The 15,798-nt window shown below is 44.4% G+C and overlaps 3 protein-coding genes and 1 non-coding gene across 4 annotated transcripts in view; 1 reads left to right on the top strand and 3 right to left on the bottom strand.

The window, feature by feature from the left end:
* The window catches only part of LOC139053311 (zinc finger protein 26-like), an 84,295-nt gene extending 80,770 nt beyond the window's left edge, over positions 1-3,525 (bottom strand). Inside the window, exon 1 of the mRNA XM_070530351.1 lies at positions 3,401-3,525. The gene's annotated coding sequence lies outside the window, so the exon portion shown is untranslated. The remainder of the gene's footprint in view (positions 1-3,400) is intronic.
* TRNAS-GGA (transfer RNA serine (anticodon GGA)) lies at positions 3,054-3,128 on the bottom strand. Its single transcript has one exon. It is a non-coding gene; the product is annotated as a tRNA-Ser (tRNA).
* A 2,808-nt stretch (positions 3,526-6,333) lies between the features above and the next one.
* Positions 6,334-15,353, bottom strand: LOC139053313 (transcription factor Adf-1-like). Its single transcript, XM_070530353.1, has 4 exons — positions 15,200-15,353; positions 14,786-14,966; positions 12,379-12,750; positions 6,334-6,496 (listed from the first exon to the last, which is right to left on the bottom strand). Exons 1-4 carry the CDS (start codon positions 15,351-15,353, stop codon positions 6,487-6,489), a joined length of 717 nt encoding a protein of 238 aa, XP_070386454.1. The 3' UTR covers positions 6,334-6,486.
* LOC139053310 (uncharacterized) lies at positions 9,157-10,541 on the top strand. Its single transcript, XM_070530350.1, has 2 exons — positions 9,157-9,446; positions 10,118-10,541. Exons 1-2 carry the CDS (start codon positions 9,157-9,159, stop codon positions 10,539-10,541), a joined length of 714 nt encoding a protein of 237 aa, XP_070386451.1.
* Positions 15,354-15,798: the final 445 nt, after the last annotated feature.

The raw sequence follows: 15,798 nt of genomic DNA, 5'->3' as shown, positions 1-15,798 counted from the left end.
TACAAGACTCAATGGTCACCGCGCGGACACAAAACACAATTTACCCAAAGCAGTAGCCAGCCACTTTAATGAACATGGACATATGTTTGACAAAGCAAGGCTCTATATACTACAAACAAATTTCCGTTCCCCTCGCGAAAGGAAGTACACGGAATCATACCTCATACACAAGTTTAATTGCCTACACCCGACAGGAATTAATTTGGCACGCGGCAACTTAGAATCTTTAAAAGCTGTAACTTAAATCTGAAACTCTCATATCATCAACCAATACACAAAACACATTAGGCCACCAGCCAACTTTTATTCTTAACCTCACCTACTCTTTCATTTCGGAGGAAACAAAGGGGGAGAGGGGGAGAGAGGAAGAAGGGAAAAAGAAGAAAAAAAAATTTCCTGCCTACTACTCAATTTAATGTACTCTTTCAGGATTTTACGTCTATACCAAGTGTACGATCCCCTTCTTCCATGTACACTTGCCCGCGCCTGCTTCTGCACGCGTCGCCCTCCTGTTTGCTATACCGATTTCGCCCCCCCCCCCTTCCCCCTCACCCCTTTTTTAGTCTTTTTTTTTTTTGAAACCCCCTCGACAACACATTCCGAAGTCAATATGCCTTTTTCGGCGCCTCAACCATCGCCTTCTGGATGCCGCCGTAACGACACCTACGTTAAGCGCGTGGGGCAGTGCCCCTTGAAAGACCATGCCGCTGCCTTTCAATCACCCCACACATTGCACCGCAGACTCCCCGTCGCCACCTTAACTATTTCAAAATTACTCGACCTATTGCTTGACCGGCCGTTCTAATGCCTCAAAAACATGCCGCCAACGACTCCCCCGGATTACCTCCTAACCTTTCGCATTCCCAACACGCTCCCAAGCCCCCGTATTTCTTAAAGATTTCATTTTTCTCTTTCTTTTTCTTTCACCCCCCCTTTGTTGTGTCTTGGTACGGCCCTGGCACCCCCCTGCTTTTTTTCCCCCCTTTTTTCTGCTTCTATTTCTTTTCTTTCCTCCCCGCGTGCCCACTCTCACGCTCTTGTCCCTTCGTCTTAAGAATGAGGCTCACAGACGTCGGACGACAGCGCCTGTTCCCTCTTGTAATCTCTCTCTTTAAAACCAGCCGCCAGCGACAACACCCGCACGTGACGTCACTGCACTAACCCTTTAAAACTAACACGCCGAGGATGACGAGGCCGCCTTTGACGAAGATAGGTCCACCTATCGAAACGTTGGCCAGCCTGTCTGAGGTACTTCAACCCTGTTTTAAAAAAGTTTATACCACAGTGTGCCATTCCATCTGCCAGCCCCTTTCTTGTTAGCAGAGGGACACGATGTCGAAGCCTGACATATTGCCAGTCGCTACGTTTGCAGTCCACAAGGCAACAAAGTCGAATCATAGTGCTCGCGAAAAGACTGAAACCAACTCTGACCGCGGAGCTCTCGTCAAAATGGAGTACGTTGTAACACAAGCAGGCGACACTTGCTGTGTGCCGGAAGTGCTTAAGTGTACTGAAAAATTGTTATTGTGCATTCTCTGTATGCTACTTTCTTTTTATAAAAACAAATTAACTAACATTCCAACTATTACGAAGATCATTTGTTTACCATAAAGTTGGAAAAATTGTCGATCACGCGCCCTGGTCAGACAATCGGATAGCTCGCCCCATTGACGTCATATGGGTGATTTCGGTCATATTGGTAGGGGCGGCTTAAAATTCCGCCGCGCAGCGTGCTGCGATCGCCAGCGATTCTTATTCTTATTCTTCTGATTATTTCAGCCTCATGGTACGGATCCGCGGTCACCATCTGCCCTAGATATTTTGCGCACCTGCCCTGGAGATATTTCCGCATACTGTAGTTTCCGATGCACCGAAAGGCTACACACTGGTTACCTGACGACCTTGTGTTAACGTACATTGCGTAAATTTCACAAAGTAAGAGCTAAAACATCTCCAAATAGTTCCGCAGCACGCGACAGGCATATTTTCAAGCACAAGCCAGAGAGGAGGAAAGGCCCACCGCGCGCCCTTTCCTCCTCACCCGACGAGAAGGTCTGTATAAATAAATCTACGAAGGCAAGATCCATTTCTCCATTTTGAATTTCGCTTCTCTTGTCGTCATGGCGAGACTGCGTGCGCACTGCCGAGGTGCGCCTGCGGAGAGCGACGACGACAAGACGAAAATGTGGTCGGCAGCAGCAGGTGGTAAACGGCACAGTCCACCGACTAGGTCTTCCTACTAAGACCGCTGCCTCAGGTACAACCATCAGGAAAATATGTGTGTACGAGCCGCCGATCTTGAATGTGTGCCGCCGACTCAGGCCCGCCGATCATATGTGTGTGTTAGTGCGTGTGTGTCCCCGGTATGACCGCCGTCACCGCTCCACAGAAATAAAATTTGCTCATATCTTTCATCTATTTAGTGTGCTACGTCTCTGTCGTGTGCTAAACAGCTTCTCTGGTAATCCACATTCGCATCACTGGAACCGGCGCGTGCTGTTTTATTTTTCGATTTCTCATTAGCGGTATCGCTGCCATAAACTACGCGCTTTGGCAATCCCAAGTAGCAAAACCTCGAATAAATTCCCATTATAATATTATGCTTTCCCACAATAAGTAGTGCTTTGTGAGGAGCGGCTGTATCGTAAAGCTGACTTACAAAGCAGCTGATGAATAAAGGGAAAATGAGACATCCACCTATTCGTAGCAATTGCTACAAAGGAAACCCATACGGGTTCCTCGAAAGAAAAGCCTCATAGTTGAAGAAAAATTCGTCCTGGTCCGGGACTCGAACCCGGGACCACCGCCTTTCCGGGGCAGCCGCTCTACCATCTGAGCTAACCAGGCGGCTAGCAGATGGCAGGGCGAAGTCGAATTTGTCGACAACACGAAGCAAAGGCAAGAGTTTGACGTAGTAGTTCTGCGGAAACCCGCAAGGTGGAGAGAAGTAATGAATAAAGGGAAAATGAGACATCCACCTATTCGTAGCAATTGCTACAAAGGAAACCCATACGGGTTCCTCGAAAGAAAAGCCTCATAGTTGAAGAAAAATTCGTCCTGGTCCGGGACTCGAACCCGGGACCACCGCCTTTCCGGGGCAGCCGCTCTACCATCTGAGCTAACCAGGCGGCTAGCAGATGGCAGGGCGAAGTCGAATTTGTCGACAACACGAAGCAAAGGCAAGAGTTTGACGTAGTAGTTCTGCGGAAACCCGCAAGGTGGAGAGAAGTAATGAATAAAGGGAAAATTCTTTCCACCTTGCGGGTTTCCGCAGAACTACTACGTCAAAGCAGCTGATACGTTATACTACCGAACGCCAACAATAATCAGCTTCCACCAAAGCGGTGGATTCTGCATTACTTATTTCTTTGTACGCGTGAAGAGAGAAGGTCAAGCTTACCCTTGAGGAATCTTAGAACGGTGGCAACCAGCCTAGAGCCAAGGATGGGGATGATCAATCTTCGTAACGAAAGAATTCTGGCCGATGGCGACTCTAGCGGAGTCAGACTTCTTTGTCGTCTTCCACACGCTGTTGCGCGCGAATACTGTGACAGCGCGTACGCACCTAAGTTTGGCTGAAGCAATGTCCACTTATCAACGCTTGATTTTCTAAAGGAGGAGGAAGAAGAAAATATTTATAGAAAAAAAAAAAGAAACAACAGACAAGCAGATGTCTCTGCTTGTGTGGGAGACGCCCTCAGAACACGGCTCCTGCGGCTCTCGCTGTCTCCCGGTCCCGCCGCACCAGTCAAGAAGGTCCACGCTAGTCAGCACGGCTTTCCAATACTTCCGTGTGGGGGCGGATATTTGTGACACTGCCTTTATGTCGGTGTACGCCCGTGTGCTGTCATATAGGGAGACATAGACGTTACAAAGGGGATATTTGTAGCAGTATAGTGCAGGGTGTAGTGGGTGTAGTCTGCCTAAATGGTGTTATGTGTGCGTTTGTAATTGTCCCCATGCTACGGTGTCTTCGCGTGAGAGAGTCTTATGTGGAAGTGGATATTGTCGTCTGTTCAATCCTTAGCGTTGTAGTATGGCGTTGTATTTTATATGTATAGGCGCCATAGATGCGGGCGTATCCATCTCTTGTGGCACCTGGGAGGCATGAGCTGGGGCTACAGCGTGCGCACGCTCATTTCCACGGAGGGACTCGTGTCCTGGAGTCCATACTATGTCAACATCCGGGAATTAGGAGGCTTGTTTGATGAGTCGATGTGCGATAGAAGATATTGTGCCTCTCGCGTAGCTGCGGCAAGCTGCCTTGGAGTAAGTAATTATTGTGACGTGCTCTTTCGCTAGACTAGAGGTAATAGCCAAGGCGATGGCTGTCTCTTCCGCTTCGAGGGCGTTGGCAGCCCGGATCGTCATCGAGACCACCTCTTGAATACTATGGTCGACAACGCTTGCCGTAATGGCTGCGTTTTGGGGGTACTGCGTGGCATCTGCTTAAGGCCCAACCACACGCAGCACGGGATACGCGTCTCGCTACGCGTCCGGCGTAAGCGTACGGGTGACGAAGGGAAGGGCGACCAGCCACACGATACGCGCACACGTGCGCGTCTCACTGCGCGCAGCACAGCGCTGACAGACCAGCTTCGGCGGAAACGTTTGTGTTTGGGTTTGAGAAAAGTTTATCCTCAATTTCATTATGACTAACCTTTCTATTTAATTTATCGATGTTAGAGCTACTACATTGTTTTTAAGTTGAGAAATGCACACCGTTTTATCTACACATCGTACGGTAAGCAAAGCTACATCAATGATCAACATCACCACTGCCGATCCGCACGCGCGATAGCGCATGAAAGCGTCTGCTCGCCCGCGAATCCGCGACTTCAGTTGACAATCTGCGCGCGACCTCGCACGACGTTGTTGTCGATATCCGCCTGCTTCGCCAGCTTCAGGGTTCTCTACCCGCGATGTACGAGATGAGACTGAAGCTTTTGCTTCTTGCACGGAAGCTTTTGCTGCTGCTGCTTTTGCAAAGGCGGCTGGAGCGCAGAAAGCGTCTGCAGCGACGTTGGTGGGTCCGGCCCGTAATTCAACGGCGTAAAAAAGAAGGACTTTACTACACGGCTGTGAGTAACCGCTTTCCTTTCAATTATCTACAGTGGTAGAACAAGGAGCCAACGTTAGGACATGGGGTCTTGTCTTCCTCAGGACAGCAGTTACTTCCCTGCAGTGTTATTTTTTAATGCGCGCATAGGAAACACAAGTGAAAAGGTTAAAGTAGTTATGCGGGGATCGCATACAGCGCGCGAACGCCACTATTTCGAGAACGGCACCACGTCGTCGGTACAAGGTTCGTCCAGGTTGACAGCGCAGATGGAAGCGATAACGTAACGTACGCGAACAGAGGGAACGAGAAGAGCACGGCGTACTTCGCAAAGCGCGAAAGCATGGGTGAAGGTCGGGCTGATTAGCCGCCGGATGCGCGCAGATCGTATAGATACGCGGTGACGATACTTTACGCCGCTTCAACAGTTTTCTAACGCTTGTAGGCGGATGCAATGGCACATACCTTCACTAATTCTTCAGCTTCAGAGGGGGAGAAGCATTTAATTAATTCTATTCAACAGGCAGTCTATTAATAAATGTATTTTCCAGACCTCCATATGCTAGAACTAAGGTGTAGCCACTGCTGGAATCCTAATTTGGAGCTCCCTTCATTAAGAGTAGACCATACTATATAAAGAGCTTGTATAGCACCCTCTTGTACACAATTTGTAAGGATTAAGTTTTGTAATAAAATTTTTGCTATTCGATATTTTATTTGATATCCACCCTCTTTTTTTTTCTTCATTTGAATGTATATTCAGTTCTAAAGCTACTATTCGGTATTTGCGCACCCCCCCAAAAAAGTTAAGGACTGCTAGCAATATTTGTGCCATTAGTATAGCACATGAATTCAAAAGCACCTTTTGAAACATTATACGTGTTGGTTAAATATTAAGCTTGTGGATGAGATATGATTTCTTATATTTCCTGCCTCTCGGAAGTGTGAGTGCAGAATATGAAGTGTAATGTAGTTAAATTGTGACCTGGCATGTTAAAGTGCTATGCCACTGCTTTCGGAAGTTTCTTGGCAGTGGCCGCACAATTCTTGTTTAATCTAACATTCACTTGTTGTCCTGTATGCCGACACACTGTTTGTATTCGAGCATATAAACAATGCAGGGGGTGAAGTTAATCATGGCTAGTGGCTATCCATGTGTGTCAATTAAAAGTGTACAGCTCCTGATACTTGCGCGGGTATGTGGCTAGGGCACGGGCCTTCTGTCAGGTAATAATGCACCTTTTTTTTACAGATGCGACGGATGCGTCAGGGAGACCATGAATTTTTCTATAAGTTTTTCCGCATGACGCCGCTGCTCTTCGACAAGCTCTTGGCCTTTGTAGCAGACGACCTGACACGGCAGCACCACATTCGAGAACCCCTGGAGCCTGGTGAACGACTTGCTATAGCATTGAGGTTTGTAGAGGCTAGTTGCCCCTGCGAAAATAATATGCGATTGAAGGAATACAGAATGTGCGGCCTAAAGAGTAAACATCATTTTTGTCATTTAATGTATGATTTATTTATTTACATAATATTACCAGCTGCCTTTTGGCAGCCAAAGCAGGGACGGGTCGCAAAACATTGAAGCAAGACAAAATAAAGAACGAAGCAACTGACAATACGTGTGGAAAATGAAACACTTAATATATATATATATATATATATATATATATATATATATATATATATATATATATATATATATATATATATATCACAGCGATTCAAAGTGCGCACTTATTGCATCACCAGTGTAGCAGTTGTGAGCTAACTGAATTGTAAAACTTTGCCATCAAATGGCATCACACAAAAGCTACCTTAGTGCCTTTGACCTTGCACAACTTGTAAAACATGCAGGTGGATGTTAACCTGCACAAATTAAATTTGACCGTATGTCACTCAAACAGTGCCCCCACAACCATGAGAATCATTGTCAAGAAAAGTCATGTCATCGTAATGTGCAAACAACTGAGAAATCGGTACTAATTTCTTTCCAATTTGCATTCCAGCTACTTGGCATCCGGGCAGGACATAAAAGATGTTGCCCTGGCTTACCGTGTGGGGATTGAGACGGCTAGACTCTGCATTCATGTGGCCTGTCGAGCAATCTGGGCAAGGTTGAAAGACCACTACATGAAGGTAATGTGACACAGCTATGAGGGACATTGCTGGCACACATGTTAAGGTACTGCTGTGCATGTGAACTTGGCCCTTATTTCATCAGTCTTCACAAGATTCTACTTTGTTCTGATGACAACATAAAAAAATGTAATCTTCACTCTTAATTATGCATATTACAAGCACACAATTTTAGAGGTAGGTGAATATTAACTTTGTTGGATGCGAATCGAATATTGATTAGTCAAATGGAGGCTCATATATCTACAACAGCAATATTTGTTTTGATATTACTAGGGGCTATACTCCTACTGACTAGTGAAAAAAAAAGACGGCTACCAGGGTTAATTAGGTTCAATTTCAAAAACGATTGTCATTAAAGAAACTGCACAAATAGTCTGAAAATTTTAGGGCCTGGTTGGAAATAAGATTTCTAAGAATGAATGGCTGCAGTATAACTGGCTTTGCATAAGCACCGAATAAATTGTTACGTAAAAAATATCGGAAGTTGTGGAAAAAAGAAGCTGCTGGAGGGCTTGTGTGCTGTAGACATGTGTAATAGGGCCCTTTCCAAAAAACATCGCTTATTGTAGTGTAAAAGATAGAACTGATGCATAACTATGCTGCCAAAAAAGTCTAAATGACAGTCTACAAGCAAAAATCACAGGTTGTCACGTAGGCTTCAGCTGCAAAACCAAAAACAAAGCCTGCATTAACCAATTTGTTTCTGCATTGCTTCGAAAACTGTTGTTTCAATTTTGATAATTTGCGACACAACACTTTGTTTAGCAGACGAAGAACAGTAACGATGATTGCACCGTGTTGGTTCAGGAAGTCCATGCCATGAATGACGTCTCGTGAGCACTGTCTGAGGATAACGAAGGTGGCAGGGTAACTCCGGTCATGAACAGTAATTCTTGCCGCGCAGATACCAGTCGGCGTTAGGAGGTGTCCTCCCGTGGTACTCTTGCGAAATATTCATTGAGTTTCGATACTTCAAAATACACACTGAATAGTTAATTTTCAAATACGTATAGCTACTGCGTAGTTTCTGTCATATCTGAAACTTCGAATGTTCGCCAACCTCTACAAATTACTCATTATCCAGAGGCAGCCAGTCTTGACACTTCAATGATAGCAATTACTTCATTGTGAATTATATTGCTCTACTTTTTACAAACTTGGAGTAGCTAAAAGAGACAATTCACACAAATTGCACAATTGCACAATCACAACTGAATTTCCACTGTTCCTTTTGACCATTTGTATTAAGAAATCACAGGAGCAGTACTTGTTGTTTGGGGTATTTCCAGGCACCAAGCATGTCTGAATGGGCACAGATTGCCGATGGGCTCACCGCACAGTGGCAGTTCCCAAACTGCTTGGGAGCAGTTGAGGGAAAGCATGTTGCCATAGTTGCTGCTTGGGAGCAGTTGAGGGAAAGCATGTTGCCATAGTTGCTCCTCGGAATTCTGGCAGCTTGTACTAGAACTACAAGGTAAATTTATGCATGTATAAGGTGTGCGAACACCACTGAAATAATTATGCTAGTGTGATTGGATTTACAGTTGCTGCCAACTACTTGATGCTAATTTTAATGCTTTCATTCATAGTTTTCTTTATTGAAAGCTTGCATTTATCCAAGCAGTACCACACACATTGTGTTGCTGTTTTACATATCTATACAAACAAATGCAGGCACTTTTGTATTTGCCAACTCTACAATTTGGTTTCAGTACACAAAACGCATGTCGCAAGAGCTTGCGAGGCTGCAATACAACTGCTGCCCCACAGTTATCCTCATCGCTTGTAACCTTTGTGTGTAAACCAATGTAGTGGATGCACCTAATAGTTATAAATGTACTATTTCACTTTGCTTATTAGCTACCTGTCACCCTTGCATTATGATAGGCGTACTTGTGCCTCTGGTGTGATTCTTGAACGCCAATTTTCAGGGCACCTTTTCAGTTGTACTCATGGCTGTTGTCGACAGCAACTACAAGTACATACTAATAGATGTTGGAGCAGAAGGCCGCCACAGTGATGGCGGTATCTTCCAGAATTCCACCTTTGGAAGAGCCCTCCTACAAGACCGCCTCCCTGTGCCTACATGTGCTCGACTGCCAGGAACAACAGGCACCATTGCGCCTTTCACTTTCATTGGGGATGAGGCATTCCAGCTGCGCACCAATTTTATGCGCCCGTTTCCGGCAAAACAGCTCAATGATGCACGAAGAGTGTTCAACTATCGGCTGAACCGAGCACGGTATGATAAAACTGAGATGGTAAAGGATTTGCACTCAGTGTTGTTCAATTCTAAAATAAAACATAAATGGATAAAAAATATGTCAAGTTCACCATAAATTAGCCACTTCCATCTGTGAAAATTGGTACTGAAAACCTATAAAAAGTACACATCTCTTATTACAATTGCTCAAGAAGTGTTTATTGAACTTTGTCTGACGAGTTTGCACAATCAGATCATTTCACTATTAAGTGTCTTGTTGTAATGCAATGGGTCCACAAATACAGCTGTGTATCCAGAAAATTGCACATGGAAGCTGGTGTTGTCTCGGTACAGAGCTGTACTGCACAGTGGCGGTATCCCCATAAAAGGAATCCTTAACGAATAATTCATGACTCATTAATAGCTGGTGCTCAGTGTGACGGCTTGTGGAATAACCATTCGTTGTTAGTTTACATTTCACGCTTCACATCGATTACTTTTCTCGAATGCTTGGGAACAGGGGAAAAAATTGGAGATGACTACACAGAAACTAGCATTCGCATTGTCTTATCTTTTTTATCCTATCCCAAGGTATTATGCTGCCGCAAGGCATGCACCAGCAAGAGCTTCCAACCCTTCTGCACTTTTTCTTGTTTAAAGGAAGGCATTGCATTGCATCACTATAAATAAATTTCCAAATTTTTTTCCAGGAGGTGCGTGGAAAATGCCTTCGGGATCATGGCAGCCCGGTGGCGCATACTCCTCCGAACCATCCCTTTGAAGCCTGAGAATGTTGACTTCGTCATCAAAGCAGCATGCATCCTGCACAACATCCTGACCATCCTGAATGCTGATGTGCATCATTTCACAGACAGGGAGGACAGTTTTGGGAATGTTGTGCCGGGGCACTGGCGGCAAGGCATGCCAAGGGATGGCTCAGAGCAGAGCTACTTTCCAGTGCGTACGACACGTGCCAGAAACTTTGAAGCTAAGGCTGCAGATGCCAGGAATCTCCTTATGGCATACTTCTGCAGCAGCGCTGGTGAGGTCCCCTGCCAGTGGCACCAACCTGGTGTGTCAAAGGAAGCAGCCGTGAAGCAGCTCCATGACCTACGGCTACTTCCGCTCCAGTGATGTAAGTCATGCAAGCAACAATGGCGAGCATATATACGTTTACTTCTTTCACTACTATACCAGCAGTAGCACTCATACTTTTCCTATACAAATTGTTACTATGTGTTTTAATGCCGAAACATTGCTTCAGTATTTGGTGGAAATCAATAATTTATTTAGCTTATGAAAGACTAACATTCAAACAGGTAAATACAAACAATAAATGCACAATTACAATGTAAAATGGGATAAACTGTAGGATCAAAATTCAAACAAAAACATCAATTGCAGCATACGTCAAAACTGTACATTAACAAACTGGTACATGATATTATTTAAGTACTCCCACACCCAGTTTCAGCATCGTAAACAGACAAGCGATGGTGTGTAAGTCGCATGTTTAAGATTGTGTCTTCAAAGTATTAAACTGCTGCACAGCACAACAGCAGCAGATATTTCTAACATTTTAATTAAGCTTTAAAACTTTTACAGCTCGCATGCTGTTCACGGCTTCTCTCAGGTAGCCCTGCTTCCTGCCAGAGAAGGGTTATACATACAAACGCTTCATTTGTGCACTGCCATCAATGTCACTGATTACTGTAAACAACTTTGGCGAAACATCCAGTGCAGAACATAGAAAACCAACTCTGGAAGTGAGTCATGTAAAAAAAAAGGGATGCAGGGCTTGGGGATGCTAGTAGTGGCAAAATAGGAGGCTGTCTATGTTGGCAGTGAGCCTCGCTTGGCAGTGGAAAAACATTTCACTTTGTGCTATCTCCTCCAACAATAAAAGAAATTGAATTTCCTCGAGTTAGAAGTTAGAATTTCCTCGAGAGAACGCTTCACAACTTGCAGCATATAAATTTCCAATTGGGACTGGTTAAAGGTTCATTACATTCTTTTTTCTTTACAGGCTTGTACAGGCACCCCTATAGATGCATGAACAAACTCAGGCATGCACAGGTGATGAACTCAAAAGGTTCTTTGCTGCTAGACAGGTTCAATGAGTATGGACACATCAAAGAGATAAACACTTGTCTTGCAACAACAGACCTTTAGTTGCATGCCAGTGCTATCAACACTATGAAGTTCTTGAATAATTAGCATGAAAATGCAGATACGACAGAATATAAAATGAACAAAAAGAACTGAGGAGCTTTGATATGAAACCAACAGACAAGGAAACATAGTAAAGCATAGAGGAAAATAAATGTTATTTTATTTGTAATGTCGACGTTGGACGGAGAAGGGAAATGAAAGTGGACAAAAAGATAACTTGCCGCTGGTGGAAGCTAAACTCAAAACCAATTGAGCTACAGAGGAGGCTATACCTCCATCGATTTCCTAGGGTGTTTATGTGTACCAGATAAGGCTCTGGGAGTGTTCTTGTATGAGTAGCGCTGGCTACTACTGCCAGGGCGAGATCTAGTACATGCACATATCTGCTCAAGAAAGCCATTGCAGCAGCACCATTGGTAGAGCAACGCAAGCATAATGCGAAGGTTGTGGGTTTGTCTCCCACCAATTGAAAGTAATCTTTTCATCCACTTTCATTCCCCTTTTCCTCTTTATTTCTACATCTCAATATAAAGCAATTAAATTCCTCAATGATTTCCTTTCTTTCATTGTCTCTTGGATTTACTACACAAAAGGCATACATAAAAAAAACTAATTCTTGTATTTCTTTACTAGTTGCATTATTTCAATTGTCAGGTCAAGCAGCTTGTCCTCACTGACCTCTCTCATTTCTTTCAGCAGATAGACCGAAAAAGCATCAAGGTGATCCGGTGGTTTGCATGTGCTTATTAGAGTTGTAACATTGCCTAATTCCTGTAATATTAATACACCCTCATCTTACCTTTTCCTTTTCCCCCTTCTTGATGTTGTCGCTTCAGATGCAACACTTCCCAACGTCCCTAGCTCTGCCTGCCGAAGACTGCCTGCTGAAGCCAGCGACGCTTGTGATTGCGGCCTGGTGTGGTGTGCTTCGGAAGCCTCTGGAATGTACAGCACTTCTTCAAGCAGCGGTGAATCAAGTTCCGAAATCTCCTGTGATTCTGCAGACTCAGATGCCGTAGACAGTGTCGCTGCTTGCGCTTGTGATTCTTCACCTGACATTGGCGGCGCTTGCAGCGTTGCCAGATTGGAAACCTGGCACACCTTCGTTAGGATGTCCGCAGCATTTTCCTCCTCATTTGAAGGGGGCACTGGTGGAACGTTGCCGGACGTCCTGCATGTGAGCGTAATAAGGTTTGCACATGTTCTGAATGTGCAAATAATGTGCGGGTCTAAAGGCAAAAATATGCAATGGCTCAAGTTCATGCACATTTGTTTTAAGGTATCATTTTATTAGAGAGCAATGCCCAAACTCTGAGTCAGTATTGTAGGGACAAAAGTGGCTTGCATACACAACCAGAATGAACATCTTTTGCATGCATTGAAGTGTAGCTTTTGTATTTCATTGTTGCTTCAGATGCATTTAAGCACTTATTGTGATGTGTGCGTGCCTAATGCCTAATCATACCTTGTACTCGAAACAGTGCATGATATCTGGAATGTATCAGTTTCGAAATAATTAACATCAAGCATCCCACTACACTTAATCAGTACAACCATTTAATAAATGTCACAATGAAAGACCTACGCTTGTACTTTCTAAACATAGAGTAATAGTATTGTTATGTCTTGCTTTAACATAATGCTTTTTCCTGCTTACATTTTTTGCTTGAAACGTTCTCGCTTTGTAACTTTGTTTTCCTTTCATCTTTTTTTAAACTTCATGTCATACTAAACTATTTTTCTTAATTGAATGCAGATCTAAACACAGTGTGAAGCTTTGTATGTAGCAGTCAGTGCATTCATTGTTTGTATTTAGGAAGTTATGTATAATCATGTTTGTCATCTTGCCATCTGCCTTGTAGAGGGTTTTTTTGGGGCACAGTGAAGCTGATTTTAGTGAGCAAACCCCTCCAGAAAGTTTCTTAAAGCAATGACTTCTTTGCCTCTTCTTTAAACTTTCCCATCCCTGTTGCTGCTGTCTTGGCAAATAGCTCTTACTGAATGCCTCACACTAAAATTAAGGTAGTCAGTCGTTGAACCATTGCCATCCCAGCTGACTGCTGGCTACAGTACTGCACGAGTGACCAGTACAGGACACAGTACAAATGCCGGATGTAACAATGTAATCAGATTGTGGTGGTGGCACATAAAATTCCAGCAATCATTTTTTTCCCACAGTGAGAATGTGGCTAACTGGATCATCTAGCCTTTCCTTGCAAATGTTTTCTAAGGAGGAACAACGCTCTCCACAAACATTGTGAAAGCTTTGCTTAAAGCAATGACCACAGCACTTGGGATCCACAGAATAATCCCAGGTGATAATTAGGTAAAGACAGTGCTGAACAGACACAAAAACCAGTATTATCAATTACACAGCTGACAATGCTGTCAATACATCGGTGAATTTATTATTCCTACAGCATGAGGGCTATGAATGAATCCTTGAGTGAATTAAGTAAAATTTGAGGGTTTGTGATGGAGCACTGATTTACACACAGCTGGCAAGGAAAAAAAATTACAAAATGAAAGCTGTTCATTGCAGTGAACAAACGTGAATATAACAATATTCAATACTCAGATAAATACTGCCTATTGACTTGCACACTGCATTCTATGATCAGTGTATAGAATCAAACGAAACCACTTGCATCTAACACTACACATGCATATTGTGGTATGTGGTGACTATTGCCAACGTTTTCTTTTTGTGTGTGCATCAGGCAAGTCCTTTTCTTTTTATTTGACCTGATAGTTTGTATGTGATATTTTCTGCACTTCTGTCTTGTGCTTTATTATGCTAGGTTTTTATGTGCTACTTCAGTTATTTTGTACCTGTATTTCTGATTTTTCTGCTCCCTACTGCAAAGTTAAACTGGCTTTATTGGTACCTAAATAAATAAATAAACAAAGATATATCTTTGTACTGCATGTGTCCCCTGATAGGATCACATTTAACGAGATATGCGAAAATCGGAGTAGCGATGCCGCACAAACTTTTTATCGCCAATGAGACAAAGCTGACTATAGTGCATGCTACGCGTCGATTTGCTCGTGTAAGCACGATTTTGAGTTCCCACAGACGCGGCACGTTACCAGCTACAATATAGACATACGGCATCGCCGGTTGACGTGGTAAAGGAAAGCACTAGCATGGCGTGTTCAATTTTTAACGCACCATTTAAGATGGGAACATTAAAATCACTTACGGTCTATACTCCATCGTATCGCGCAGGAACATCATCTGGTCGAAGAACGGCCAGGCGACGTCGTCCTGAACATCGTCTGCCCCGGCGCCGCTCTTCTTCTTTTCCTGAAGCGTCTTCAATACCCGTCGAAATTTATCTCGCAAAGACTTCCACCTCTTCTGTAGCGCTGTGATGATCTCATCTGCACAGATGAAACGCGTTTTATACATTGGAGAGTCGGCTAAGAGGCAGCATATACCGGTTCCACGCAGGCTTTCGATCGCGATCGAGTGCGATCAAATTTCTGGATCGCGATCAGCTATACGCAGATTGCGCAGTACAGGCAATCATGATCACAAAATGCGATCCCGATCGGGCTCGATCGCGATTAAAACTGCTCCCGCATGACGCCCGTATAAAACACCGAGCACTTACCTGTCACGGCAACGTCGGGCATGACGATCTTCGACACCTCGCTCCACAAGCACCTCGTCATGTGCTTGTTTTTGTGGTGCTTGTGTTTCGCCTGCCAAAGCGCAGGCCGAGCCTCAACGCAGACGATCAGCGCTTCGTTGTTTATCGTGTCCATAGCACCTGTGTTCCAGTGACGCGAAACCACAGCGAAACCAGCAGCGACTCCCGGCACCTCGGTACGATTCCGAAACTTAAACAACCTGTTTTTCCAAACCTCCGGAAGTGTACAAGCAGGCCACGTGACGTCGGTGCACAAGCTGCCACTTCCGTCGCGTACGCTCAAAATGACGCCCAAGATCAAGACCTCCTTGACGCGCGCGTTTCCTGCGCGTCTGCCCTCTCTAGACGCGTAGTACAGGCACGTACGGCCTCGCAGACGCGTGAAGCCTGTTTCACATGCTGCGACTGCAACGACGAAAATCGGTGCTGTCGCACGCGTCGCAATGCGATTTTTAGAGGGCTCATTTCACATGATTGCGATTTCAACAATGCGACTGGTGCGACGCCCAGGGTTGCTTACTGCCAGGTTTCGTGGCACACGCTGCATAATTCTTTTATTG

The sequence above is a fragment of the Dermacentor albipictus genome, unplaced genomic scaffold (genome assembly GCF_038994185.2).
Source record: "Dermacentor albipictus isolate Rhodes 1998 colony unplaced genomic scaffold, USDA_Dalb.pri_finalv2 scaffold_88, whole genome shotgun sequence".
NCBI lineage: Eukaryota > Metazoa > Arthropoda > Arachnida > Ixodida > Ixodidae > Dermacentor > Dermacentor albipictus.
Note: the sequence above shows the minus strand (reverse complement) of the source record. Positions and strands in the feature narration are given on the sequence as shown.

Coding starts and splice junctions, on each gene's coding strand:
- LOC139053313 (XM_070530353.1), bottom strand. CDS start 15,353: ATGGACACGATAAACAACGAAGCGCTGATCGTCTGCGTTGAGGCTCGG. Junction 14,967..15,199: donor GCCCGACGTTGCCGTGACAG/GTAAGTGCTCGG, acceptor TCATCTGTGCAG/ATGAGATCATCACAGCGCTA. Junction 12,751..14,785: donor GATACGATGGAGTATAGACC/GTAAGTGATTTT, acceptor GCTCACATGCAG/GACGTCCGGCAACGTTCCAC.
- LOC139053310 (XM_070530350.1), top strand. CDS start 9,157: ATGGCTGTTGTCGACAGCAACTACAAGTACATACTAATAGATGTTGGA. Junction 9,447..10,117: donor TATCGGCTGAACCGAGCACG/GTATGATAAAAC, acceptor ATTTTTTTCCAG/GAGGTGCGTGGAAAATGCCT.